General features: G+C 49.3%; 1 protein-coding gene across 2 annotated transcripts; it reads right to left on the bottom strand.

Annotated features, from left to right (window-relative positions):
• Window positions 1-231: 231 nt before the first annotated feature.
• On the bottom strand, window positions 232-7067 carry PAQR3 (progestin and adipoQ receptor family member 3). Of its 2 annotated transcripts, XM_082281489.1 has the most exons (7): window positions 6757-7067; window positions 6506-6668; window positions 5297-5452; window positions 4386-4583; window positions 2886-2976; window positions 2429-2577; window positions 232-1997 (listed from the first exon to the last, which is right to left on the bottom strand). In XM_082281489.1, the coding sequence occupies exons 1-6, from the start codon at window positions 6939-6941 to the stop codon at window positions 2435-2437; spliced, it is 936 nt and encodes a 311-aa protein (XP_082137615.1). In that variant the 5' UTR covers window positions 6942-7067; the 3' UTR covers window positions 232-1997; window positions 2429-2434. The 2 variants fall into 2 exon arrangements, with proteins under 2 accessions (XP_082137615.1, XP_082137616.1); XM_082281490.1 differs by lacking the exons at window positions 6506-6668; window positions 6757-7067 and adding an exon at window positions 6121-6473.
• Between the last annotated feature and the right edge of the window lie 20597 nt (window positions 7068-27664).

Raw genomic sequence — 27664 nt, 5'->3', positions numbered from 1 at the left:
AGCTGAGGTAAGAATGGAAATGGTCAAGAACAGAAAAAGCAGCAGCAGGACTCTGTTAATAAAGAATAGTGGTAGTAGGCTGCAAAGCTGAGTTCAGCAAATTCAACTAGAGATGCTACCCCAAAATTCCCCGTCTGTGTAACCCACAGGACGTGGCACAAGTTCTGTGGCTGAGCCATTCACATCTATTGTTTTGCTGCATGAGATGTAGGAATGATGTTACTCCAAGGAAACAGTCAATGAACTGGAATTTATTTATAGGTTCAGTCTGTACACCAAAGACCATCATGCAGCTTGATAAATTGTGTCAAGTAAAACTGCACAGCTTGGCAATCAGTTTCCTTATCTGGTGAAAACTGCTAGAGTAGTTAAGAGTTTCCATTAAAAAAATACATTAGCCAACGTTAAAGTCAGTACTATTTCAGAGCACAGACACGTTCTTCGGGTATTGCTGTACACATAACACTGGAAACAGACTTCTGTACTTGCAAGTTCCTTGTCAGGCGTCAGTAGTAGTAATTAGTGCACTTGAAACTTGCTTGGCTGTCAAGTTAAAAGAAAATCATAAAAAATTCAGTGTTTACACTGAAAGGCTTAAAGCTCCGGGAGCTGAATCGTTAACACAGAGTCAGTTTTGTCAATACTTGTTTCTGGAGTTAAAAAACCCAAAACAACAAAAAGCACCAAAACCAGCCTCTCCATGCCTTCTCCATGCTCAAGGAGTTCAGGTGCCTGTCCACAAGCTTCCACCACCACTCCCCATGTCCTTGGCACACCCTGACCGGAGAACGAGCCCTACTCCCCTGCCTTAGCCCTGGGACAGGCAGCTTTGGGGGACTAACAGAGCCTGCCTGCCCTCAGGAAGTCACTGCACAAAGCCAGCCTCTCCCAGTGGAGTATGGGGAAGCCCTTTCCACAGGGACAAAGCCACTTAGGATTAATCCTAACAGCATCATTGCCTCTAACCTCAAAGTCCAAAGGATTTCAGTGCTGTTTGGAAGACTGGCACCCCTGGAGCTTAACTGTGCTGAGCTACAGCTACCCAATAACTAGGGTATTTCATGGCTCCCTGGTCTTAATTTTATAAGAGATGGTTCCACAACACATCCTGAAACTCCAGCCAGCCTTTTCACCGTGGCAGGATTGTGGCAGCAAGTCCTTTTGGATAGCGGTGTCTACGAGCGCAGTATCACCTTGCGCACATGGAAAGGCCAAAGGTCAGGAATTTGCATCCGAGCAGGTTCACTGATTGTGAAACAGCAACAAACATGGACACGCAGGCTGAGTGCTACTCCTGGAATATTTCGGAATACTGATTCCAGATTACTGAAGGGACCTAGAGAAATTTCTTCAAGCAATGGCACTACCCCCCTTGGGGGAAGATCTGCAATGAAGATCTAGGTGTGCTGGCTATCATGTGATCTTAGCTCCCAGGGAACGGAAAAGAGCTTGTCCAGAGCAGGGCACAAATCCACTGCATTCCAGTTCATATGTTCCTGTGCCAACGCTGAAGCATAAGCACATCTTCCAGGCAAAGGCTAACGGATGCACAGCCCACGGGGCTGTGGTTCGGATCCAGGACCAGGTCCCACAGTTCTCACAATTTTACAGGCACGCTGTCAGGAGTGTTCTCCTAAGTGTGCACACCACCTGAAAACTTGGAGTCCGGGCCTGAGCACCCTGGGCTTGAGCCGTTCGTGTCTGCCACGCAACAAAACATCTTGCTGGGATCTGCATGCCAAGGTAGCTCAGCCTCCTGCTGTCCTGCTCCAGGAAGATCTGTTTGGTACATGACTGTAGAGCAGGAAGTGGCTGAGAAAGAAATGCCCCTCAGATCCCCGGCAGTGCTGTTGGGTTTACCGAAGCTTGCAGTTACACTTTGTCCCAGCAAGGGGTAACAGTCCAGGAGTCAGGAAAGGAACTGCCTCAGTACTTGACAGCACAGCTCATCACATGAGGTCCAGACCCTCACAGTCACAAATCCTCTTGTGCTGCCTCTGAAACAGAGCAGGGAAAGGAGGTAAATCACTATGCACATGTAATTAGCAACTCATCTGATTTCCACAACATCCACATCAATGCTAAGCAGACTGAAAACCTGACAAAAGCCTGAGGGAAAGGCTACTTAAGGCCAAGTACTAATGATGGTTTGAGATTATTAGGATTGTGACACTGAGCTGGAAGTGGTCCGGCAGGGCTTAGCCCAGCCTGCTCTAAAACTGCTCAAGGAGCCAGCAGCTCCACAGAGCTTCAGCCAGTGCAGCAGCACAGGTGGGCAGAGTGCCTGGCATCACATCCCTGCTTTTTCTTTACAGCAAGCATTGCACCAGTCAGCACCCACTTGGGGGCAGCGACCTGAGGTTCAGGCCAGGATTCCTGAAGCTTGTGGTTAGAGTATCCTACTCCCCGAGGGTGGTAATGGCCGTACCTTGGTTCACAAGTCCGCGCCGTACTCGGGGCAGGGCTTGCTGTGGCGGTACTGCATGATGTACACCGTGGACTGGTGCCACCAGTACAGCATCACCACTGCCAGGATGTGCCACACTTGGTGGCTCGAGCCGAGGTAGTTCAGCTGGCCTGCGGGGGAAAACAGGGGCAGGGAGTTTAGCTGTAAAATGCAGCCCCAGTGCATGCAGTGCAATCAGCAATCAGCCTCCTGCAGAGCTCCACGATACCCTGCCCTTGAGGGGTGACAGGGAAAGTTCTTTAACGAACTCGATGGAAGTTGTCTGCCTCTTCCCAGTGTTTTACTCTGTATGGGAACACCGCATGGGGAGCATGCTCAGTTGCCTCTATCCTAGGAAGTTCAGGACCGACAGCAAGAACTGTGACACTGCAGGAAGCTTAACTGCAGAAAAAATACCAGCCAGAAGAGAATTTCCTACCTGGGAAGTATCTTTCTGGAACTTTGGAAATATAGAAGAGAAAAGCTACAGCAGCGATGAAGTACATGACAACTACCCGCGGAGCAAACTCCTGCAAAAGAAAAGGAAGCTCTCCTATTCTGTTAGAAGGCAAAACCAGAAAAAAATGTCCCTAAAGATAAAAAAGGAAAAGGGACGACAGCACTGCATTTTCCTTCCCTGCCTGTGTCAGCTGTGCATACATCCAACGGGGACGCAAATGCCAAACTCTGGGAAAGCCTGCGTGGGCAGAAACGTCTTGTATTCCAGCCTCCCTGCCTTCTACACACAAACTACTCAGTTCAGCCTACAGCAGACATGGCATCTGTCCGTGAAAGGACGCCTGCCACTCCCCTGACCCTACACAGAACAGCCAGGGTGACGGACACTGCACTGCATATCCCACTTAAGCTGGGATTGCAGCTGCTGCACCAAAGCCTGCAGGACTGCTCACACTGGGTGGTCAGTAACCAGCAACTCAGTCACCAGGTGGATTTTGTTAGCAGCATGTTTTGTTACCAAAAGTGGGCCATTTTTCTGAAGTATGGAAATAAAATGTGTACCACAGACACCATCCTGCTATCCCAGGGGAAGCCAAATGGGGAATTGTTGGGGCACAACTGCTATTGATAGGATTTGTAGAGGGCCATTGTGAAATGTCCTGTATAAAGGCCACATACATTTCCAAATGGAGCTCTGCCACATTCCACAGCAGTTCTGGACTAGGCTGAACCCTCACCCCAGGGGCCAGCCTTCCGTCCAGGCCAGCCCTGGCGTGTGCAGTTTGTGCTCACTGTGAAAAGGAAACATTTTCTTCAGCACCATCAGGTGTCCCTGGGTAACTGCAGCAATTTCACAGGGGTTCATACTGGGCCACACTGGACTGCCTTTGGCTGTACTGGGCTGCTGCTTGCACAGCATAACTCCAAGTCGTGAAACAAACAGGAAAACAGTAACATGAAAGAGCTGTTAGAGGAGGATTGCGTAGGAGACAGAGGGCTGAGCAGATAAATGCTGATTTCTGCTGCCAACCTAGGGAACAGAAGAGGAAACAAATAATCGTCCCATCATCCCAGTGTCTCCTGGTTGTCCTCTGGAGCTGTGGGGGTGGCCAGCCCCAAGCACTCATGCAGCCTGACTGGCTCCTTCCTGCTCCACAGCCACCTCAGCACCTGGCGCCCTGCCCTGCGGTCTGCCTGCACAGGTTGCTCTGTGTGCAGGCACAGGCACACCTGGATCCAGCTTTCCTTCTCACTGTGCAACTTTAGGGCAACACAGCAGAATGAAGCTTCCCAAGCTGTCAACCCCCTCTCAACACATTTCTCAGTGTTCCCATGTGGATCATATTGACCAAAAGCATTCTGTCCTTAAAGGAATTTTAACTCTTCCTGCTTCCCCATTGTTTCCCCAAGTGTAAGAAGACTCAAGGAAGACAGCAAGTGAAAAGCAAAAGGGAATCTTACTGACTTTTTTTTTTTTTACCTGTACAATGGATGCACCAACACCGCCATTAAGCCAAACCCAGTGGATGGTGGGAATGATTCCATAGCCAGACACGGAACAGAAAATGATGGAGCGCAGCCTGTGCCACTGCTGTGTGAGGTAACTGGGGTGGATCTGAGCAAAAAACACTGCCAGGATCATGGCCAGCACAGTGATCAAATACACCTGGCGCCAGTACTGAGGGCAAAAAGAAACAAAGGCAAGGTTGTGGGTTTGTTATCACAGGCAAAAGTCAGCTCTGGACAGGAAATTTCAGTGACTGAGCACAGTGATACCTCAAACCTGTCCCTGCTGCAAGCACCAGCCGTGGGTCTGAGTGCAGGGCCCTGTGTTTGTCAGCTGGCACTGAGGGGAAGGGACTCTGTTGCTCAGGGGCACCTGGCACCACAGCCTTCATTCCAAGCACTTCCTGCACCAGATGCTTTCAATGCACCTGTGCCTCACCAGCCCAGCTCAGGTCCTGGACAGCCATATCCACAGCAGGCCTTGGAAGGGAACTCATTTACTCATCCTCTATTAGATGGAGAGAAAATAAGCAGCTACCTCGTGGGCAATGCTGTTTGAATAAGGTACCTGTGATGGGACACATCCCATGATCAGCATCAGGCACCGGATACTGGTAGGACCTGTAAAGTTTCCCTGTCTTGAGAGGAATTTGAATATTTTCTTGAGGCTTGTGCGATCAACAGTTGGAAACGAAAACCTGCATTTGCCTGTCTCTTCAGCCAGCACAGTTCTGCCAAGGTCAGAGGGACGTGTTCCACTTCCCATCCCTGTCTCCCCACTCCTGTTCTGTTTGGACACCTGCACTGAACCCCCTTCCTGCAGCATGGAAACTATAGTGAGACCACAGGAACTAAACCCTGCAAGGACATGTGCTCCTGACTCACATTACTGCAGTAGAAGGCATAGAACACGCCTGACACATAGCAGCCCAGGATCCCGATGGAAATTCCCGCATAATCCAGTGCCATCCAGCGCCGGCTGGTCTTCTCCGAGCGGTGACAGCAGAACAGGTGATATCCTACTGAGCAAAGCATACAGACCTACACAGAGGGCCAGAGGAGGAGGATTAATTCCTTGAAAAGGAGCAGGGAGCACAGCAAGCTTCAGCTCTGCAGCTGGAGCAGGCGCCTGGCCCGTGACGTGTTGTGCAGTGCACCTTGGTGCAGGCACTTGTGATCCCTGCCAGCCAGCCATAAAGCTTCTCTGGCAGGGAGAGGAGGAGCAGGACACTGCAAACCATGATAACCAGTTGCACAAGTAAGAAAAGTGGGCTTGTGAGGCCGAGTGAGCTGACAGTGCTCCAGGGACACACATCTGCACCAGTACAGGGGGATGATGAATTCCGCTGGGCCAAACTGCCACAGGCAGAGCCCAAAGCCCAAATCTGCTCTGACTGCCCAGCACCCACTGCGTGCCTTTACTGAGGGAACACACAGAAATTTAACTCTTATGCACAGGCTGCTTGTTTGCTCCTAGGCCGGCTTAAAATCTTTTCCCTGAGAAATGTTTGGTTCTCTGTGGCCTTCTGCAAGAGCAGGGAGGAGCACTAGAGCAGTGCTTTCCCAGCCAGCAAGGGAGTTTTCCCCACTCGGGGCTGTACAGAGGCATCCTGTACCCCGCAGAGAACACAAACGGTGCCTTTGGCTTTCTGTGCTCTTGCAAGGACAGTGTACTTCACAGGAGCTGCAGTGGCCCATCGGCGACACACCTGAAGTCTGCTGTAGAAACAGATTCATCTGACAAGTAAGAAGTCACCAGCCCTCCTGCCCTTCCCGACCATCAGGCCACGGCTGATCTCTGTGCTCCGGTGCTTGGCCCTTTCCAGCAGGATCTGGTGCCGTCTGGAGCCACGTCAGGCCGCCCCTCAAGCTGCGGAAGCTCTGAGACACGGCCTGGACAAAGCACTTGTTTACCACTGACTCTCTCCTGTGCCAGCTGTGCTCGGTTTTCCCCAGCTTATTCCAGGTGAAATCCGACCCCACCACAGCGGCTTCTACCTCGAAGAGCGATGCCACTCAAACCGCGCTGTCCCCGGAGTGACCCGAGCCCGCACAGCGGGAGGGGCTCGACACTGCCCTGGAGCCGGCGCCTACCTGGAAGCAGAAGAGGCAGACGGAGCAGATGACGAAGTCCTCGCGGGAGGCGCCGGCCGCCGGCAGCACGGCCGTCAGGTCGTAGATGCCCAGCGTGAAGAAGAGCAGGAAGCCGAGCAGGTGGCTCCAGATGTTGACGGTCTCGTTGGAGAGGATGAAGAGGCTGAGGGAGAGGGAGGGAGACACAGGGCGGGGCAGGGGGTGAGCGGCGGCGGGGGCAGGGGAGGCCCGGGCCCTCGGGGCACGCTCACCTCTTGATGCAGAGGCGGGAGGGCAGGTAGGCGCGGTATCCATCGGTGATGTAGGGGTTGTCCTTCAGGAACACCGGGATCTGCTCGTACGTGTAGAGCCGGATACCGCGGGGCACCAGCACCGGCCAGTACTGGTAGCTGCCCAGCTCGATGTAGTGCGCGCTGCGCAGCAGCTTCTGGTGCATCCTGCTCGCCGCCGCATCGGACCGCCCCAAGCCGCCCTCACGGGCCAGGGGCCGGGATCGGGATCGGGATCGGGATCGGGATCGGGATCGGGATCGGGATTGGGATTGGGAGCGGCACCGGCAGCGGCGCCGGGAACGGCCGTGATGATGTCACCGCGTGGCGCCCACCAATGGCGTCACCGCGCGGCTCCGCCTCGTGCTGTGCCTCCAATGACCGCGAGGGGGCGCCCGAGAGCCTCCGCCGGGGCCCCCTCACAGCCCCGCAGCGCCGGCGGCTCCTCTCTTGCTTCCCGGACCTGTCGGGGCGCTTTGCGCTCCTCAGATCTCCAGGACTCCTCAGAGGTCTCAGAGGCGCCGGAACCCCCCGGGTGCCTCGGACTCCCGGGACCCCTCAGAGCCCTCAGACCTCTGGGACCGCCCTCAGAGTCCTCAGACCTGCCGGAACCCCCCAGGGCCCCTCAGAGCCCTCAGACCCCCCGGGACCTCTCAGACTTCCTGGACCCCTCAGGGCTCCTTGGACTCTTCAGACCTCCACGAACCCTCAGAGCCCTCAGACCTGCCAGCATCCCTCGGGACGCCTCAGACTCCCGGGACCCCTCAGAGCCCTCAGACCTCTGGGACCCCTCAGACGTGCAGGGACCGCCCAGGACCCGGCAGAGCCCTCAGACCCGCCGGGATCCCCCGAGGTGCCTCAGACTCCTCAGGCATCCAGGACTCTTCAGAGTCCCTCAGACCTTTGGGACCCCGCTCCCCCTCCCCCCGCCCCGCTCTCCCGGGCCCGTCAGAGCCCTCAGACCTCGAACCCCTGAGGTGCCTTGGACTCCTCAGTGTCCTGGTGGGTGCTGGGGTGCCTCAGACCTCTCAGATTTCCAGGATCCCTCCGATCTGCCAGGACCCCTCAAAGCCCTCAGACCTGTGAGGACCCCCCAGGGCGTCTCAGACTCCTGGGGCCCCTCAGAGCTCTCAGACCCTCACGACCCCCTGGGACACGCTGGGGCCCCTCAGTCCCTCCAGGATCCCTCAGACTTCCAGGACTCCCTGAGGTACCGTGGACTCCTCAGACCCCTGGGGTGCCTCAGACTCAGACCTTCCAGGGCCCTCCAGGACTCCTCAGAACCTCTGAACTCACGGGGACCTCCTGGGGCCCCCCTGGACCCTTCAGCCCCCCAAAACAACAGAGACGTGCCTTTGGGCCACTCAGCCGTTCCTCTCAGGTAGGCCCGAGGCTGCAAACCTTCGTGAGAGAGGCCAGGAACACACCTGTCAGGTTGAACAACACCAAGGGCTGTCATTCCCAGCGGGAATGGCAATTGCGTTGTGCAAGAGCAATGTCTGGTTAAGTGAGATCATGATTACAAGCATTTTGGGGGTTTCCCAGGGTACTCTGCGAAGTACCAAAAAAGTCTTAGTAACGAGGAAGACTCTTCCAAAGGTTTGCATTGCCTCAGTAAGAAAAGCTGTAGGTAGTTTACCAGCTGCTTTTAATGTTTTTTTTTGCTAATTAAAAAAAGAAAAAAAAAGGTGGGGGAAAAGCAGTAATTCCCTAGGTATAATAAGACTTTTGGTTTCAAGGTTGTGTGGGGAAGGCCTCTACAAAGGTCTTTGATTTCATTAAACCAAACAGTGTGAGGAGTGTGGGGGGTTTTCCCATGGGAGAGGTGTGTAATATGGAGTAAAAGATGGGGATGATGGGAGTTTAAAATCCACACTGACAGTCAAGGCCAGGTGTTCAACAGAACCAGCTGTGCTGTGTCACCCCCAGATTTGTGTTACGCTGTTTGGTTCCCCACATTAAGCTGGATTTGGTCAGCAGCAGCTCTGGAATATTTGTACCAATCACTGAGATTTCAGTGTCAGTGTCCTGAGAGCGCTGTTGTTCCTGCCCCTGCAGACCTGCTGGCAGCTCCTCCTCCCTCCTGCGCGGCTGCTCTGCGCGCTGGGCACCTTTTCCCCCTCATGTAACCCTAGGACCTTGGAGTTTCCCAGAGGAATCCTGTTCACAATTATATTTGAGCGGGCTTAGCTTTAACATACTTGCCTGTGTCTCAACTTCCCGGCATGTATTTGGAGCCTGACCCAGAGTGGTTCATTCCCGTTTTACTTTGTTTCTGTTTTCTTTTGCATACTGCTTCTCTGGTTCAGGATTTTCCCTTCGCCTAAGCTTGCTACTAATGAAATTAATAACACCAATTTAGGAAAGAAACATAGAGAAAACACATTCTGTGGGGAGATCCTCAGCTGTAGCTGTTGTGAGAGAGAGCCCCGGATATCAGTGAGCTGTGGGAAAACTGTGTGCACTCCTGCCAGCTCCCACTGACAGATCCAGAGAGTTTTTGTTTGCTGCAGTGTCAAACCACTTTCATCAAGCCAAATGGTGATCAGAAAGTTGCTACCAAGTTAAAAACCTTAATTAATTTTAATTGTCCATTGTCTCATCAGCTTACTGAGAGCATCGTACCTGGAAAAAGCACTTTGGTTCTAAGCCCGGTGCAATTCCGATGAACTCCCAAGTGCTTCAAGGGGTTCAGTCAGAAGAAATCAGCGCTGATAGCACTTTTTTTTTTTTTTTAAGAAGCTTTAATTGGCTGTTAATTTAGAGCTTTGAAGCTTTGATAGGAGGAGTGTTATAGGTTAAATTAATAGGGAAGATTGAGAGACAATTAGGGCAGCTTTAAATTAATTACTTACACTATTTATTTTGAGCTTATTGAACAGTTGTGTTGTATGTGTAAGGGATTGAAATTAGCCATCTGTGCAAGGTAGCTTTGACCTAAATTGACCTTCCTGGGTAAGTAAGTAGCTTGCCCTCATTCCTACACTGGGTCCCGAATTTTACTGACAGGTAAGATTAATTGGGAGAAAAGATGAATACGCTTGAGAGGTTCCGTACTTTTCTGTTGGGACTGGAGTCAGCTGTGCAGATAGAGGTAGGGAAGGCTTTCAGAGAGGGTGTTCGCCCTCCCTGCCTGCTGAGGAGCACATTCAGAGCAGGTAGTTCAGGGGGCAGCTGCAGGTTGTGCCCAGGGTGGAGTATTGGCCGACGCCTCCGGCAAGGAGCCGTGACCTGACCCTGTGCCTCACCAAGGGCTCGGGGCTCTGCGGCTCTGGGCGGGTGACGAGGCACGCCGAGACACAGCAAGAGCCGATGGCTCAGCAGTAAGCTCCCAGACTGGGGGCTCAGCCTGGGCGGTTACAAACGCCCGGGGAATCCTTTGTCCCGGGACCTTCCCGAGGCACCTGCTCAAGCTGCTACTGTGTGTCTACACCACGTTTAAATTACTTAGGGAACAAGAGGTTCCCTAAGTGACTCTGCCATTAGAGCCGAGCTGGTAAGGAAACCTGGTCGGACTGTGTGAGATCCAACAGGATCTTTTTGTGCCCTGCTCCATTTATGCTCTGGTTTTCCAGTGAGCAGCCGGGGGAAGAACAATGATCCCAACCAAGTATCTCAAATGTTGATGGCAGAATGTAAGCAAACCCCAAAGTGGTTCAATTTTAGAACTGAAAAGGTGGAAATATTCGCGGTGCTGATTTTTGAGGCACTGAAACTGTTTCTTCCGCTCCTGCTTTCCCTATCTGTAGGCGGCCCCTGCGGCCGTGCTGCGGGGCGGGAGGAGGTCGGTGACAGGAGGACCCGAGGCAGGCGGGGGTCGGGGCATCCTCCCCGTCATGCCCAGCTCTCCCTGCAGGTGTCAGCCTTGCTCCACGCTGCCGCCCGTCCTGCCGCCGCACCTGGGCCTGCCTCCCGCCAGCTGCCTCGGTAGCCTCATCCTCATTCCATAGAACTCGGGGCTCGACCCGGCGGGGCCGCGCCTTGCAGACCCCTAGCAGTGCGCATCGGGGCGGTGCTGGTGTTCCTAAAATTGCCGTGGCTCCCAGTTTGATCCTCCTCTGAAGTGCCCGGCAAAATGCCTCCTCCCGAGTTTTGTTCGGGGGCTTCTCACCTTACAAGTAAGGAAACGCGAGGTGCTCTGGGACTTCTTTTTCCACTGTTGGAATCCGCTGCTCTGGGAGAATTCAGCTTGCTCTGAATTTTCCAGAAAAGACAGATTAGTGCCCAGGAATTAAGTCTTTTATCAGGCTGCCTTAGTTAGGAAAATGCATCTGGGAATGTTGGCGCAAGGCACTGCATATCTTCCTTTGCATTGTGCCTACAGCGGTGTTGGTGGATAGCTCAGGGTTTCTTTGCCTGTGATAAACACAGTTGTGTTTTCCCTGGGGACAGGAAGCAGGAGAGATATATTGGAATCCTGTGTGCAGCAATTTGGCAAAACTTGTGGGTGAAGTATAGGCACTGTTTTATGGCCACGGAGACCATGTAGCTGTTTGTGTGCATGGAGCGTCCGTGTGCACCAGGCCATGTGTGACATCAGGAGGGGAGATATTAAAGCCCCTTGCCATGTACAAGATAGGAATCCTGTCTCCAGTTCTTGGAAGTAGCCACAGCAGCTGTGCAATGGATTCCTGGATGTTGGTATGCAGTGGAGTCACATATAAGAAACTAAGATTTGTAGCCTTGTGGGAGTCAAAGAGGCTTTGAAAGAGAGAGAGTGTGTGTGTGCGTGTGTGTACAAGAATAAAAATCTCAGGACACCCCTGATCTGCCAATTCCCTTCATGAGAGAACACAGGAATGCAAGTACTTTGTGTTTGATAATGACTTTAATACCAAGAAAGCTTGGTTTCAAGGTCCTCTTCCCTGAAGGTCTTCTCTCCTCCCACTGTCCCCACTAGCAGTTTTGTTGCCAAGTTCCCCGTGGTTTCCTGCAGCTCCTTAGTTTAGCACTGAGCAGCTTCCAGGAGTGCCCCAGACAGACCTGCTGACATCTGCATGGGGACTCGGCTCTCTTTCCTCTCCCCATGGAGAGATGCCATGTGATGTGTGCACTGAAGTGACTTGGTTTGGTAGGGCTCTTCTTTCCCTTTTTTTTTTTTCCTTTTTTTTGGGGGGGGGGGGCGGGGGGGGGGCGGGGGCGTTTTTGTTTTTTGATTCAATCCCTTTGGCTTTCCTCTCCAGCTTCTGAATCTCAGCATCTGTCAGTGGTGCGATAAATTCTCTTCGGTGATAAGAGAACAGCTGCCAATAGCAAGAGCAGGGATGGCACTTGGGTGTTTTCCTGCTGTGCGAGCCCTTGCAGTCAGCAGAACCGCCCTGTGCACACAATGGAGAAGGCACCTCTCCTGCCCAGCCCACTGTTCTGCTCCCAATTTAGCAGCATCTTTTCCCTCCGCGTTAAGCAGATGCACACGAACAATTGTGCAGCATAACAGAGTCCTGAACTGAAAGAACTGGAAGTAATTCACAAATCACTTTTTTCTGGATACATTCTGAAAGTGGAAGCGGTATGGGGCCAATAAAGGAATTTTTTTGAGAACTGCAGGGATTTTCAGGGAAAGAGAGAAGCCGCTTTTGGAAAGATTCTTAATCATGTGGGGTGGTGTTTCCTAGCACAACAGTCTGCTTGCAGGGAAATTGGTAGAGGAAAAAAGTCCTTTCTGTGGAGTTCGGGTGTTTCGTTTTTCATATTTAAAGGTCTCTCTCACTCCTGCCTGCCTATAAAATTTTATCACAACTGGAATTCATGCCACAACAGAAGGCACTTCGTGACCAATTATTTTGACTATAGAGGTTTTGCTTCTCTAGTTGGGGTAAGTTTAGTTGATGTATTTACAATGAGGGTAAAATTCCAGGCATTGTGGACAGCTTTGGTCCATAAGGTAATTTTGGAGAAGTATGTGGGTTTGGGAATTTGCTAAAGAAAGAACCAGACCGTTCCTCTGGAAGTCTGAGGCTCCACTCACCTGGTTGGAGTCTGACAGCAAATTTACCAAAGGGGATTGTGTTTGTAAGGCACTTAAAAGTCAAACCAGCCTTTCTGTAAAGTCATCCTGTGGGTTTTGCTGTAAAGCCTCACTGGTGCTGACGGATATCTCCAGGTATTTGAATGTTGTCGTAAGCAGGGCCACAGATGCACGTTCTCATTTGGTTCTGATGAGGAGTCCTATGCTGAAATCAACTGACCTTTTCCAAAATTCCTTCCAAACTTTTACTGTGCTTTTTAATCTGATATATGAAGCACTGCTTTAATCCAAACAAGGCCTGGGTACTGGCATTTGGGATCATCTCACTGCAGTTCCTTTTGGCTTGTTTTTTCATCATCTGCCAAGATGAACACATGCAAATCATGTTTTTTTCCTGTCTGTGTTGCTAAATGCCACAATCTCTGCTAAGTAGCAGTGGTGTGGTTTGAGAATTGGCAATATCAAAATGAAGGTTTGCCTTGCCTCCCAAAATGCTCCAGAAAGATCCAGGAAATGGGGAGGAAATGATTGTCCTGTTCAGCTCTCTGCACTGTGGATATTGTTGCCTGCCTGCCAGATTGGGGTTTTCCCCTTGCTACTTAGTTTGTCTTCAGATAGGTTTTTCTCAGTTGTTTTGATTACTAAAATTGCAATGCCATGATCTTCTGAAGATACACAGGTTATCTTCCCTCTCTTATCCTCATTCTCTGTCTTGCTTCATTAAGTCATGGAGACTTACAAGTGCCAAGGAGGAGGCCGTGTATTACGAAGTACTGGGATGCCGGTGAAGAACCAAGTACAGTGTAACAACTCCTGCAACTGCTTTTAATCCCTTATGTCTTGTGTTTGTCTACTTTTCATGCTAGTAGATGCCCCAGTCCCATCTCCATGGGGGCCTGGGCGACCTGGAATGCTCCTTTTCAGCTATTACCTGGACTAAAAATTCTCGGCAGACAAGAGAGGGAAGGAAATTGGGAACCTGTTTTCCTACCTAATTTTTTCCCTTTTTTCATCAAATTATTTGACCATTTCATCTATTAATTCCACATATTTAAGCTAATGGGTTGGTTTTTTTAGGTTGTCAAACGTTAAGCAAGGTCCACAGAAGATTATTTCCCAGTCTTAGAAGCATCTGGTGGAATTTTCCTCTGTTGTCCAGTCTCATCCTCCTTGCCATTCCCTTTCACAAACCATGCTGTATACTGTACCTCATCAGTCATACAAAACTCACCAGCATGTCCCACAAATGGCTGCAGATCACTTGGATTTGACCAGTCTTGAGAATTCTGTTCTGCTTCTGCTCCTCTCTCTGTGACCTTGGAATGACAGTAACCTGGTGTTCTGGGAAAAACGAGGCAGTGATTGAACTCCCTGTCTGTGCTGTGTACATTGAGCCGTGAGGAGTTAGAATTCTGCTACTCTTGCCCAAAGCCCATCTTGATTCTGTTTCCTGTTTTCCTACAGTCTGCTAAGCTGATGGATGCCTTCTGACGGTGTTCTGCTGTTGGAGTGACTGCTGGAATGAAAGCTTCGTGCTCCACAGAAGACACAGTGCTGGAGCCGCGGTTGTGTCAGCCTGTGCTGTGTCACTGGGAAGTGATCGTACCAACATGTGAAGTGTGCTCTTCCCACACTGAGATCTGATTCCCGCCGACGTGCTGAATGGCAGGAGTGACTCCTGAAAGCCTGCAGATGATCTGTGCTGCTGGGGAGGGGTTTGGAGCGGGAATCCAAGAGCAGCGTGGGGATGTGGAGCTGTTCGCAGCTCCCTTGCCTGTCCTAGGGCCACGTGTCATGGAGAGCCATCGGGCTTGGCTACTCTGGGTATTCCTGGCAAGCTGGGACTTTTTTCGGCAGCCTTACAAGGAGTTGAATGGCTGCAGATGCTTCCTCCTGACTGGAGCTGGGAGTTTGAAGGGCAGCTGAATTTGCTAATGTTGGTGCTTTGATGCAGAGTGTGAGAAATGGTGATGAGGCATGAGGCAGAACAGCTTGCTCGATTGCTGCTGGAGTGACTCCGCCGTGCTGACAGTAGTTAAAAACATGGCTTTGGTGCATAGGCTTAGTTAATATATAGAACTTGGAAGGCAGCTCAGAACAGCTATGGGCAATGGCCGTGGGCTCTCACTCTGTCTCTTTTAATAGAGTCACTTCCCTGCCCAGAACTGCACTTTAATTTTCAGTCTCTTTAGGGTCATTAGAGAAGACTGACATTTTGGGAACATTTGTACAGTACAAGTATGAATAACAGTATCCATGCTTTGTCCTGCAAGGGGATGTGCAGTGAGGTCAGGGTTATTTTCCTGGTTGTTAGCAGTGGTGACATTTTTGTTTCAAGTACAAAACATGGTGTTCTTTTTGCTGGAGAGTTAGTCCAAAGCAAAGGCTCAGCTGGGGTCAACTAGAACCAGGACATACTGGATGAGCTGTGCTTTCTTGGAACAGCGGGACGTGATTGGGTTAACTTCCCAGAGGAACCTCTCCTGCAGTAGAAAAGTGACTTTAACAGCTGTAGCTCTCTGCTTGGCCCTCTCTTCTGCACAGCAAGTAGGAAGAACAAGTAACTCTGCCACCTGTGAGAAGTCTGGCTGGCACAAAGACCACACTGAACATGGCTGACACCTCACATCCGAGGACCTGCCATCCTGCTTGCGTTCAGGCAGCCTGATCTGCCCTCATCCTCACCTCCTTGGCTATCCAGAAACGGTGTCAGTGGTTCGGGAAGAGAGACCTCTTAGTTCCTACCTGGCCTCGTTGGTCATGATGCTGCAGGAAGCAAAATCCCAACAGAAGCATGTACCGCAGGCAGCTGGGAAGGGCTGTGGTGTTCCTCAGGTCATGGAGAGACCTGCCACTGCCAGCCAGAATGAGAGGGAGCTGCAGGATGGGCAGAGACAACCCAGGAGAACAGATGACCTTGACTGCACATCCATCTCTCCGTATCCAAGTCCTTTCAACTTTGTCAGAGCTTTTCAGATAATTTTCTCAATTAACGATTAATGTGCCTGCTGTTTCTAAGGTGGGCTCAGATGGTGAACTTGGTCACTCACGTTGGTGATCGGTCCCTCCGTGGGTGATCCCACTGACTTCAGCGGGAGTACTCGCTGCGGACTGAGATTCACCCTGGACGAGGGGGATCCTTCCTGTGCAGGTGGGGGATCGGTCGAAGAGACAGCAATCTTGGGTTTTTTGTTTAGCCTCAAAGTATTCATCCTTGTGTTCTCCAGGTTAAGACATGCATCAGCTAATGGGAGTGGATGCCAAATGCCCCTGGAGTTGCTGAAAGAATATTTATCAACATTTCTCTCTTCACCACATTGCATTTAAAAAAAACCCCAAAACAAAAAACTACAAAAAAACCCCAACAAAAAACCTGCAGCCTCATTATTATTTCAGTGTAACTTGTGCCATGAGGAGATCAAGCAAGCATGTCAGTGTGACTGTCAGCGTGAAGAGACCAACTGTGGCTCTGTGTGTGAGCGAGTTCTGGGCACGCTACGTCAGGGGCACTGGTGAGTTTCTTTCAGGTTGCTGGAATGCTTTTTTGGGGGGTTTTGTTTGAGGGGTTTTTTGTTTGTTTGTTTGTTTGTGGGTTTTTTGATGGACTAGTAAGTTATTAGGATGTGGACTTGTCAAACAGGCTTGCCAGGTTTTCAGCAGTCATCCCAAGTGGACTGCCTAAAAAAGGGCTGGCACTGCATCACATGGAAGGACCGATAATATGTCATATATTTTTAATGGGCAAAATGTTTTAATAAACATTCTCCCTCCTAAAATACTGGATTTTAAAATAGGTTTTAGCCTTGAGCCATGTAGCTACCCAGCTGTGAATTTTATAAGGCAACAATCTCCACACCATTAGATGTTATGACTGATATGCCAGTGATGGCAACAGTAAGTATTTCCACACATTAAGAAAGTTTCCAGTAGCACTTAAAGGAAGTATGGCTCTACTTGGAAGATTTTCTCAGCTCAAACTTAAAGCAATTTAATAAAATTATGAAGTCAGCCATGTACTGTCTTCTAGTGAGCTGCAAGTTCTGTGTATTGAAGCCGTGCTGATTGCTGCGCCCGACAGCTTTAATCACATCGCCTGATGCTTTTGAACATCCACATTATTTTTCTTCTCCTGTGATTTCTACGTCCTTAGCTACTCAAAATCCAGCTGGAAGGTTGCACAATGGGGCATATGAGACCCCAGCATGATCTACCACAGTTATCTTGGTTCGTAGGAAAGGCCTGCCTGGGCTGTTTGATTTTTTTTTTTGGGTTGCAGCAGTTATCTTGTTTTATTTAGAAGTGTTTGGGACCAACTCTCAAGTTGAAAGGTCCCCCTGTACAGTGACTTCTGTGCAGTGATCAGTAAATCACGTAGCCTGCTGGAGATCTTAAACCTACTAGCAAGTCAAACACTGTCCCTCTTGAAAATGTCACACCTTTCATCCTGTGTCTGAAAGAGAGAGCAGATAGACGTGAACTTCTGCTCTTTGTTGTTCTTTCTTGCCTCCTCTGTGAGCTGTGATCCTTTACTTACACGTGGGATTGGAGAGTTTATGAAGTTGAAAATAAGTGTTGTAGTTTACGGGCTCTTTGCTGTTTGGGGTGGGATAAAGCAGATGTGGGTTTTGTGATTATTTTTAATTTACGTTCCGCACTGGGGCATTTATTTACTTTACAGAAAATCCCCTTTTTTCAAACCAAAGGTATTGGTTGAAATTCCAGTAGTCATTCAGAAATTCTGCACAAAGTCATTCTTTTAGTAGTTTACAATTAGTTTCAAGCTGTAGAAGGTGACAGCAGGCTTTCTGTCATGCTCCTGTTGGACAGAAATAGAAGCACAAACATGGCTTGAAAAATCTGACAAGAACTGATACAAGGGTGGTGTTAATCCTTTGCAGCCTGCACGGTTCCATCCCGCACTGGTGCTGCCAGCTCTCTGGTGAGCTGATAGAGCTGTAGTGAACAGTCCAATGGCTCAGCTGTATCCTGTCAGGTTTTTTTCTTCTGGTGTCACTAAAAGGTACTCACATTTCTAGCAGTGCAGGAAGGAACTTTTCATGGCTGCTCACGTGGTGATTTGTTTTACCAGCAAATAGGGATTCCGTATCATTAGACTTTTGAGATTTGGTATGTCTCTGGTTTTGGCAGTTGAACCAGAAGACCCTTGAAGAGAAGTTAGAAAATTGTTTGTGCAGTTTCACATCTTTTTTGCACTTAGATAGATGGTGGCCTTCCTTTCACAGAGGAATGACTTGCTCTTACTCCGCAGTTTTGGCATTATCTATTGGTGATGGCCAGGGAGAAGAGAACCCAGAGGTCCTGGGTGCTGTCTGCTGTAAGGGTAAATGACACCAAGCAGCCTCTGTCCCACTGGGCTTTTCAGTCCAGAAGATCCATCACAACAAAGGAATTAAAATACCGCAGACAAAGTCACTGTACTTTGAACACTGAGGTTCCCACTCAGGAGACTGTTGGGTTCACCTGGTGGTCTTGTGGTGCTCCTAGCAAAGGAGTGAAAATAACTTTGCCTGATGCTGTGGTATAGGGTAGGGCTTTGGAAAGGCACGTCCAGATGTGCCTTTTGGTGTCCATTTCTGTTTCAGGTAATTCCTGTTTCTCATACTTCAGAGCAAGTGACAGCACATCCTCAGCTCTGAAGTTCCTGTGGTGCCTAAAACTCTCCCAGGGATTTGTGCAGCCTTATCACCTGCACTCCTGAGCAAGCTTAGGGATCTGCAGGATGGGATTTGGCATTGAGCAGGATAAAGCCTTCCTGCAGGTTATCTCTTGTGATGGGATCTTGTTTCCTGACACTAGCCAAGTGTCACTCACTCTGATACCACTCCTCTCCCTGTTCCTCCCGTGATGTCTGTAAGGAGCAGTTAGTTAAATGGCAAATAAATCTGATTCCTGTTAGATGAAAAATCAAGTCAGGTAAGTTGCTGCTTGTTTTGCTTTGACTGCCGTGTCTATTAGGCAGTGATTTCTGGCACCTTCTCCTTGCTGCTGTCACCCCTCATAAACTCCATTCCCAGGGGCCTGACAAACTTGTGTGGCACTGGAGAGCAGCGTGGCTTACCTGCCATGGGAGGGTATTCCTGCCCCAGCTGCCCAGCCTTCCCCCTGGAGCTTGGGGCTGGGGGAGAGCCGCAGAGCTGGATGCTCTGCTCTGGCATTGCAGGGAGGGCCACAGCAGGTGGTGGGGAGCAGGGGCCTGTGGTGGGGAGGAGAGGCTCTGCCCTGTTAGTGCCCAGCCCAGGGTGGAGGTGGAGCAGGAAGAGGCAGCACAGTGATCTCATTCCGTGTTTCTCTATGTGCCAGGTGTTCCTGCGGGCTGAGAAGAGCCCTTTGGTCATGAGGATGGGGCAGAGGGACCCCGTGTGCATGGTGTCATCAGCAAGGTTCTCCTCCTCCCCAGCACGAGGAGAAGGGACAGGTAATTTGCTTCCTCCTGGGGGGAAGAGGAGCTGTGGCAGGCCCTCCGTTCCAGGCCGTGTGGCAGCATGTGGACCCCCAATCTCCAGGTGCCCCTGGAAGCGCCGCTGCGATAGCGGGAGGGCAGCGCCGCACGTGTGGCACAGTGCTGGCATGGCCTGCGCGGGGCTCTGGTTAAGTCTTGAAAGACTTTGTGGGTTATGACATTCCCCTAAATGTGCTGAGCTTTCTTTAACCTTTCATAAAACATTGTGATCTTTATGGACTGTATCATATTGTGCAGTAATGTGCTTTATTGTCCACAGAATAAGCTTTTCTTAAAGATAATTGGAAAGCTGGAAATGGCTGCTATCGGCTGATTTTTTTTTTTAATACATTATTTCTGAAATGGGCCTGGTGTAATAATGACCCTATCTGTTCAAGATTTAAGATTTGTCTTGGCAGAGAAAATTGATCCATTTCACCTTTGTCTAATGGAAATTTTTATCTGGGATTATCTGTTTATGTAAATGAATGTTCCTCTGAAAAGAGAACTTGAGGGGGCTGTAAATCTCAGTGACACTTTAGTTTCATGGGGGGAAAATTGGAAAGGATTCTAGTATTTATCTGACTGAAATTGGTTATAAAAACAAAATTATCTTCATGTACCTGCTGCATCTGATGTTTCCTGGAATTTCATTACCTTTTTGAATAATGCAGCATCACACTATATACAGGATTCACTCTGATTAGCCCCGAAATTGTTGGAGGGGGGGGGGGGTGTTTGCCAGCACTGTAATTATCAGGAAAAGGCAGCGTGTTTGGGGCAGTGGGATTCTGATTCCTGCCCTAATGGGTACCAATTAGCACAGTCACATTACTCAGAGGCTCTGAGGAGAGCAGGGGATATATACCACATGACTGTTTTTCCTTACAAGCTATGTGGGGCTTTTTTAAACTGAGGAGTGAACCTAATTACAGAGGAAAATGTCGTCGGGTAATCAGCTTTTGTTTACAGTTTGCAGAACAGGACTGTGAATGTAGCATTTAAACTAATATTTTAAACATCATCTTTAAAAGCAGTTTTGCCATTAAAGAGACAGCCTAGGTTTTTTTTGCCAAGTTTCCTCTTGAGCTCTAGATGACACATCCTGGCCGGGCTAGATCGTGGCTGGCATTGCCATGCCAAACACAACGTTTGGCTTGTGCCTGCTAACCGCACAAATGTTTGTCTAAGATTGCTGCTGGAAATACTGCTGGCACTCCGTGGGTGCTGACCAGGAATGGAGAGCTGGGGTGATGGATCTATTGCTGTATTTAAAGAACTGCTATACAAGAAGATGCAACTTTGGGATTACTTTAGAATTAACCAAGATGAAAACGCCATGTGTTTTCACATGAAGCAAGGCTACTTTGTACACATCTGATCCTTGCCATCTGTGGCAAACCAAAAAGGATTTTGTAGGTATAACAACATGATAATGTCCTTTGTCCATGCCCAGAGGGAGCATACACACCCAGAAGAATACACATTGGACGTGAACATGCATTTAACAGGTGAAACTTCTGGTTGCTATTGTTTAGCATGAAATACCTGCTCATCTGGAGCAGAGGAAAAGTGGTTTGCATCTGGGAGCCATCAAAGAATGCACTTCAAGGTACAAAACAACGCCCCGCATTTGTACATCTAACTAAGCAGCCTAATTTTCAAGCATCTTTCAAAGCTTCTGGTTGCTCAGAGCTTTTTGAAATCACCCCCCTGGCCTAGCTGCCCAAGTGGAGGATAGGAGACTGATTTGGGAGGTGGATCATCCGAGTGTTCCTGGGCTGACTGCAATGGGAATTAGGCCTAAAGCTCTAATGAGGAGGGGATTTCCCTTCTGCAGTTAAAAATCACGGCTCTAACTGATGCTCTGCAGAGGTGCACCAAGACTTCTTCAGCCTAACCCAACAGTTACCACTAAAAATATTTTTTAAAAACTACTGAAAACAGAAAATCAGCACTTAACCATGGCTTTCCCTCTGTTATAGCTTCCATGTCTTAATGTTGCTCAATTCATTTCCATAAAACTTCAGGCAGCAACATTCCCTGCCCAAGTTCTTTACTTTTGTGACTTTCTGCTCCACATTTCAGGCAGTCATTTCAGTTGGAAAGATACATTATTACCAGCTCATTAAATCCAAAATAAATGAAGTGGAAAATTACAGAACTCCATGGATTACAGTGCACCCAACTCAAAATAGAAGTGTGTGATTAAAAACAAAATGGTCTGCATTTAAAAAATGGATTAATAGTTTTGGGCCCAGCTGGCAAAATATCACATGAAATGTGTTTTCAGACTAGGAGTAATGTAAAATAAATGTCACTAATGATGCTCAAGGTGGGCCTCTACAAGCACAGGACTTTGCAATACACAGGCTCAAGGGAAAAAAAAAGGAAAAAAAAAAGAAATAGATATGTTTGTAGTGTAATGCACTGAAATACAGGAGAGGCGCTTGAACAATGTAGGGGGGGAGGAGGACAAGGCTTTGCTTTGCCTCAGCTGAAGTGTAAAAGCACTTGTAATTCTTGCAGAACTGGAGCATGGTTATGCTCTGCGGCCTTGCTTGTTTGCTTTGAAGGTAACAGTGATGATAACCATGAAAAATAACCACAATTACACTCCTAAGCAAAAGAATAGCAACAAATACATTCCTAGACAAAAGCCCCGAGGCTTGAGAACAGTTTGGTTGGCAGCACCAACAGCCCAGCATTAGGTAGCATTGTACAGGTAAATTACCTCTTCCTTGCAGCACAGGCAGCTTGAAAGGGGCAGATTCAAAGAGGTGAGTGTATATATGAACATTTGTGTCTTTAGTCTCTGCTATTTAGCTCATTTCCTGTGGTCTGGGTGCAGTTTCACTAGAGGTTAAGAGAAATGAGACTGAAAGATGGTGAAACAGGTGTTTTTTGTCTCATGCCGCTATTTAGTAGTGAAGTAGAAAATGAAGAGTTAGGAATGAGGCAACGTGAGAAAAGACACACTTGCAACACAAGTAAAAGTGGATTTCCTCGTGGCATTTTACCAGATCTTCCAGCCTTTGGAACTATTCCCAGGTTGGGGGGTAAGTCTTCTTGTTCCTCATGAGGTGCAGAAGAAGAGAATGTTTTCCAAAGTCTGGCATAAAGTATGTTATACACTAAAGGAAGAATCAAGCTTGCATAGTCAAAAAACTCCACAGGATTTTTTCCTGGTTCATCCTGCAACAGTGTTTAACTGCTGCTCTTGGCCTGTGCTTTGTGTACGAGCCAGACCTGGAAAAAGGGACTTCTGGCTCCACAGTGGACAGTTTGCAGGTTCAGAATTGGGGTTTCCTTACTTGAGTTGAATTTAATGTCTGTCTGGCTTGCGTGGGAGAGCACAGCAATGCTGCATCCCTGCCTCTGTTCTGCAGCCTCCAAGAGCTGTTCCACACAATAGAGAAGGGAGGAAGGGAAAAAAAAAGGGCCATCTGTAGCTGCAGATGGGGATTTGTGGACGGGGTACAAGTTGCAGTCACTGAATAAGCAGAGATGCCCAAAATATGTCACCCAAATTGACCAATCAGGCTGGGAAGAGGAGCATTAGCCTGTTTGGATGCCTGGTCAGACCGACCCACCCCAGCAACTGTGCAGCACACGCAGGCAGCCAGGCACTCCATCAGCTTCCCGCTGCGCTCCGCAGCCACAGAGACGAGCTGCTTTTACCTGGCAGCTTGGCTCAGACCTCCTCCCACTAGCAGGTGTCACTGGGCTTGTTCAGAACGTGTTGCAAGAAATCTTTTCCTTTTAACATGTAGGGTTTTTTAAGGGATGATGTGAGGTCTGTTATACTATTTCTGAGCTCTGAGATGCAGCTTGGTGACCAAGTGTTGTGATGCTGCAGTTGGTGAATGGATTGTGGGTTTTTTGGCCAGGTGACAGCTAGCCTTGCTCCAATTACCTAGATTTCTTTTCTGTTCTAGGAGATGACAAATTCCCCACAATGCTGCATTTACTGGGGAGATTAATTCTAAGGAGAAAAGCTCCTCTGTCCTGTTCTTGGAGAAAGATTTTCTTGGGGTGGAAGCCGTATGCATTCCTGTACCCCACATCAGCTCAATATTATGACCTTATTTCAAGCTGGTGAACCTTTTCTTTGCATTCCCTTCCAAAAGAGCTCATCAAACCCAGCCTGCTGCCCATAGAAATTTTTTTTTATTGAGTGTTCCAGGTTGCTGTTGTCCTGCTTCAGGAGAGGGAAGTGCTGCAGAGCTGGGAGGTGGTGGTTTGGCAGAGCTTTCTCTCAAAGCAGGCTGGCCACTGCTGAAGGGACGGGTGGGTTCCCTGCACACTGATGGACTGGTGTGGATAGCAGATGGAAAGTAGGTAAGAGGAAGACTTAACTGGCAGTGTGAGTTCTCTGTATGAGGAAAACCTCAGTGATGAGATCATGGAGTGGTCTCTGAGGTGGAAATTTTACAACTAGGATCTTTTAAAGCCAGGGAAGTTCCCATGAGGATCAGACATTCATCTGTTAGCACATCTTCCATGCTGATACGCTTGCCATAGCTCATGTCAAAAAAGCCAAGCTGCATTCCCTCAGAGGATGTTCTGAGGAGGCCATTGTCTCCTGCCCAGACTTGCAGGACAGGAGGAAGGACAAGGCTTGTAGCTGTGAAGAGCACCGTGTAGGGTTGTTGATCTGTCGCTGCGTCAAAGTATGTGTCAGCTGGTCATCTCCAGCCAAGCCTGATGGCAGCCCCGTCAGTTCTGCAGCGAGGGATCTGCATCTACTGCAGAGGAGTAGCTCCAGACCTCCAGGAGCACAGTTGAGGTCACAGGTGCTCTGGGGGCAGGCCATAAAACACAGTGACTTGTACACCTGGCCCAATGCACTGCTCATTGCTGAGTCCCCCGGAGTATTTTAGGGTGTCAGTGTATGCTACCATTCCTAGTGAGCTCTTGAGATCACTATAAGAATTGGTGTGGAGTGGAGAGGGGAGAGCAGTGCAACTGCTTTGGCTGCCTTTCCTTGGAAGCAGTGGCAGACAGGTGCTGGATACAGCTGAAAAGCAGGAGCAAGGGGAGGTTTGGCCACAGGCTTGGGGTCCCTCGGAGCAGCTTTCCTTCAGCTGGGGGCTGAGATTCAGACTGCCATGACCTCTGCTGAAGGTGTGTTTGGGGTTTCATACCTCAGCTGACGGGCTGCACTTAGGCATACTGCATTTGTTTGCCAAATACCCAGAGCCAGGTTTTATTTCAGAGTGGGCAGTTGTGACCGTGGCAGTTCAGCCTCGCAAGCATTTTCTTTGTCTGTATTTCATGACACTTGTACTTTGAAATGGGCCTGGTGTTTTGTGAGCTGTAAAGTGTGGCGAGCCTGCTTATGCAGGACTGCAGAGCAACAAGCCTCCTTGTAATGCCTTTCAGGATGGCTCCATTATTAACGGTGTCACTGAAAATATTCCCTTTTACTCAGGGGTGAGTGTAGTCTGCTTCACAAATCATCCAGATAAAAGCTGTATGCACCGGGGTAGCATTTTCTTTAAGGTATGGCATCTTTCTCTGTTACCTTTAAAATAACACCCACCCATTCTTGCCTCTTTGGGGAGCTGGCACAGGAGGCTGGTGTGGGTTCCTGGCTGCTCCCATGTTTGACAGCGAAAGTGTCTGTGTTTCTGTGATTAGAACCAAAATTGTAGGTGTGACCTGGAGTCATTTAAACTTTATCCCTCAGCAGTGTAAGAGCAGTGAAAAGAGAATCTCAGGTATCAGTGTGCTTGGCAAAACAGGTCACGGTGACAGTGCATTTGGTCCTGTTGGTGTTGCTGTCTGAACACTGAGGGCCTTAACTGAAATGCATGTCAGGGTGTCAGGCAGCTCTCGCCCTTCCTTTCCTGGAGGCTTTTCTGTTTTCATGGGACCTGTGATTCCTGAGAGGTGGCACACAGCTGCCCCCAAGCTGTCTGCCTGCCCCAGCTGTGTTTGGCCCTGCTGTCCATTCTTCACATGCTGACTGGAAGTGGAGGTTCTTCCTCCCAGCCCTGCTCTGACTCCGGCTCCCTGCAGTCACTTCATGTCTTTGCCTCTCTGCAACCTTTGGCTGTGGGCCCTGTTCTACATCCAGCCAAAGGCTGCATCAGCTTCTGGGTGTTGCTGTCCCCTCCCACTCTTTCATTTTCCTTTGCTCCTCGCTCCAAGTTCCCTGACTCTGTGCTTTCTCCACACCTCCTCCAAATCCCTCCTCCACTTTCTCCCCCCACCCCTTCCTCACCCAACAAAGTCTTAGGTTCTTCCCGCTTGTAATTTGTCGCTAATCAGCTGTCAGTGTCGGAGCAATGATGAGAGGTTCATCTCTTGCTGAGGGTAATGGCCTTAAAAGTCACCGAGTCAATGTCAATGGGATCGCTCCAATTCAATCAGAGCCCTGGATGAGGAATGGCCCCCGCTGACATTAGCACTCATTTTGAGCCCAAGCATCTGGGCCCTAGTAAATAACCATCAGTGGGTGGGTCTGGGGGACAGGTCATTAGCCCCACGAAAAATAAATATCGTTTCCCTTGATGGCTGCGAGTAATTTAGCTCAGACGAGGAAATTTCACCCTAGATTAAGTATGATGAGCCAATATCAGTCAGAGGAGGCCAAACAGTGAGAGCTTGATGAGATAGAGGGAAATTTATATGCAGCTGGCTGAATGCAAGATGAGTTTAAAGAAATTATGTTCTCTTCCACTCCTTGTCCATGTGCAATGCTGGGCACTGTGTTGCCGTGGCTGACACCCCCTCCCCACCCCCTTGGGGCTCCCCCAGCCCACAGGCACACGTTTGTGGGCTGCAAGGCCCACCCAATGCCATCCCTGCCCTCTCCACCAGCAGCAGCCCCTGCTCTCAAGGCTCTGGTGCTGACGGCTTCCGCAAGCGCTGCCTCGGACCGGAGCGGCAGTGGCTCCTGGGGAGGCCGTGCTATGGCTGTGGGCTGCCCTGCCCATTCCAAGACACTGAGGGGCTCCATGGCTCCGGAAGCCCTCCGGGCCAGTGCCTGATCCTTCCCTCCTGCCTCCCTCTGCTTGTTTGCTCTGTGTGCTTTTTGTGTTTGTTACTTATTTAACCCATCAATCCTGCACACGATATGCTCGGCAGCTATTAGTTCCACCCCTCCAGCCCCTCTTTATTGGGAGCACACACTGGGAGTTGTGTTTTATGTCTGCTGGAAACAGTAAGCAGACAGCTTCTCTCCCTCATTGGCCCAGCTCTGTATCCTGGAGCTGTGGCTGGAGGCTGGCTGGGGTCTGTCCCCCAGCTGTGGCTCAGAATACAGATCAGGCACGCTGCAGTAACCCGTGCAGCTCTCCCTCTTTGCCAGGCCTTTCAGACAGACCCCAGCAGGACTGGGACAGGAGTACAGGATGACCCCCATGGGCTGGAATGCCAGAGGAAAACCGAAGCAGGACAAGAGCAGACAGAAACCAACAGAAGCCACATGGAGAAGCAGGTTATTGTGTAGAGGCATGAGGGAGGGAATTAGGAGTGGAAGGAAGCAAGAGGCCTTCTACAGCTAGTGCAGGATTTGGCTGTCTCTTGGAGGCCAGTTTCTTTGTGTTAGAGCTCATTAACTGTACTAAGAACAGAACTCAGACTAATTATGTGATATAGTTTTGTGTCTTTTTCCTTGATTTTCATCTGCCTCCTGCATTTCCTTGTGCTTGAATAGTCATCCGACTTCACTTGCATTTTCTGTCGCCCCAGGAAAATATGTTAGCCGGGAAAGGCCAAGTATTTAGCTTGTCTGACAGAGAAAAAAGGTGGAAATCTGCTGGTCCTTTTTGATATAGATTGGTAGTAAGTATTTAATTCTGGAAAGTGTTCTGAGATCTGAGCTTTTTATGCCAAACCAATGTAAAATCCTGTCCATCTCTCTGTCTGTCTATTTTTCTTTCTATCTGACTGTTAATATATTTATTTTTAAATACTAGAAATTCATGAGGCATAAAAAATCAGAATTTTTTCCTGGTGATATGATACTGTTAGCTGAAGAGCGAGGCTGCTCATCGTGGAGGGAATGGAGATTATTTTTTTCATGGAGATGAAGCAGTAAAGCCAACAAAAGTAACTGCAGTGGCTGACCTGGGATCTGGTTTCAAAGGTGGGGAAATCTTTGTGTCCTTCTACCACAGAGACACAGAGGACATAGTTTTGACATACAGACGTCCTTGGTGATGGAGTGAAGGTGAGCCTCTCTCCTCCCTAATGCTTATTTTGCCCCATGTCTTGAACTTGTCCAGTTCTTGGTGTAGCAGAACTGCAGGTTCTGTTCCTATCACAGTAAAAAATACTACTACTAAAAAAAAAAATACCTGTAGTTTATATACAGTAGGTTCTTCCCACCCTTGTCCCTGTTTTGAAAAAAAATGGTTGACAGGGCGTCATGGGCCTGAGCACAGATCCCTCTGGACGGCGAGAGTCGGTGTTTGGAATGACTGACACCACCTCTGTCTGTCCCTGGGGTG

This window comes from Coloeus monedula (genome assembly GCF_965178545.1).
Source record: "Coloeus monedula genome assembly, chromosome: 5".
In the NCBI taxonomy this organism is placed as follows: Eukaryota; Metazoa; Chordata; class Aves; order Passeriformes; family Corvidae; genus Coloeus; species Coloeus monedula.
The sequence above is the reverse complement of the archived record's forward strand: the minus strand, read 5'-3'. Positions and strand labels throughout refer to the sequence as shown.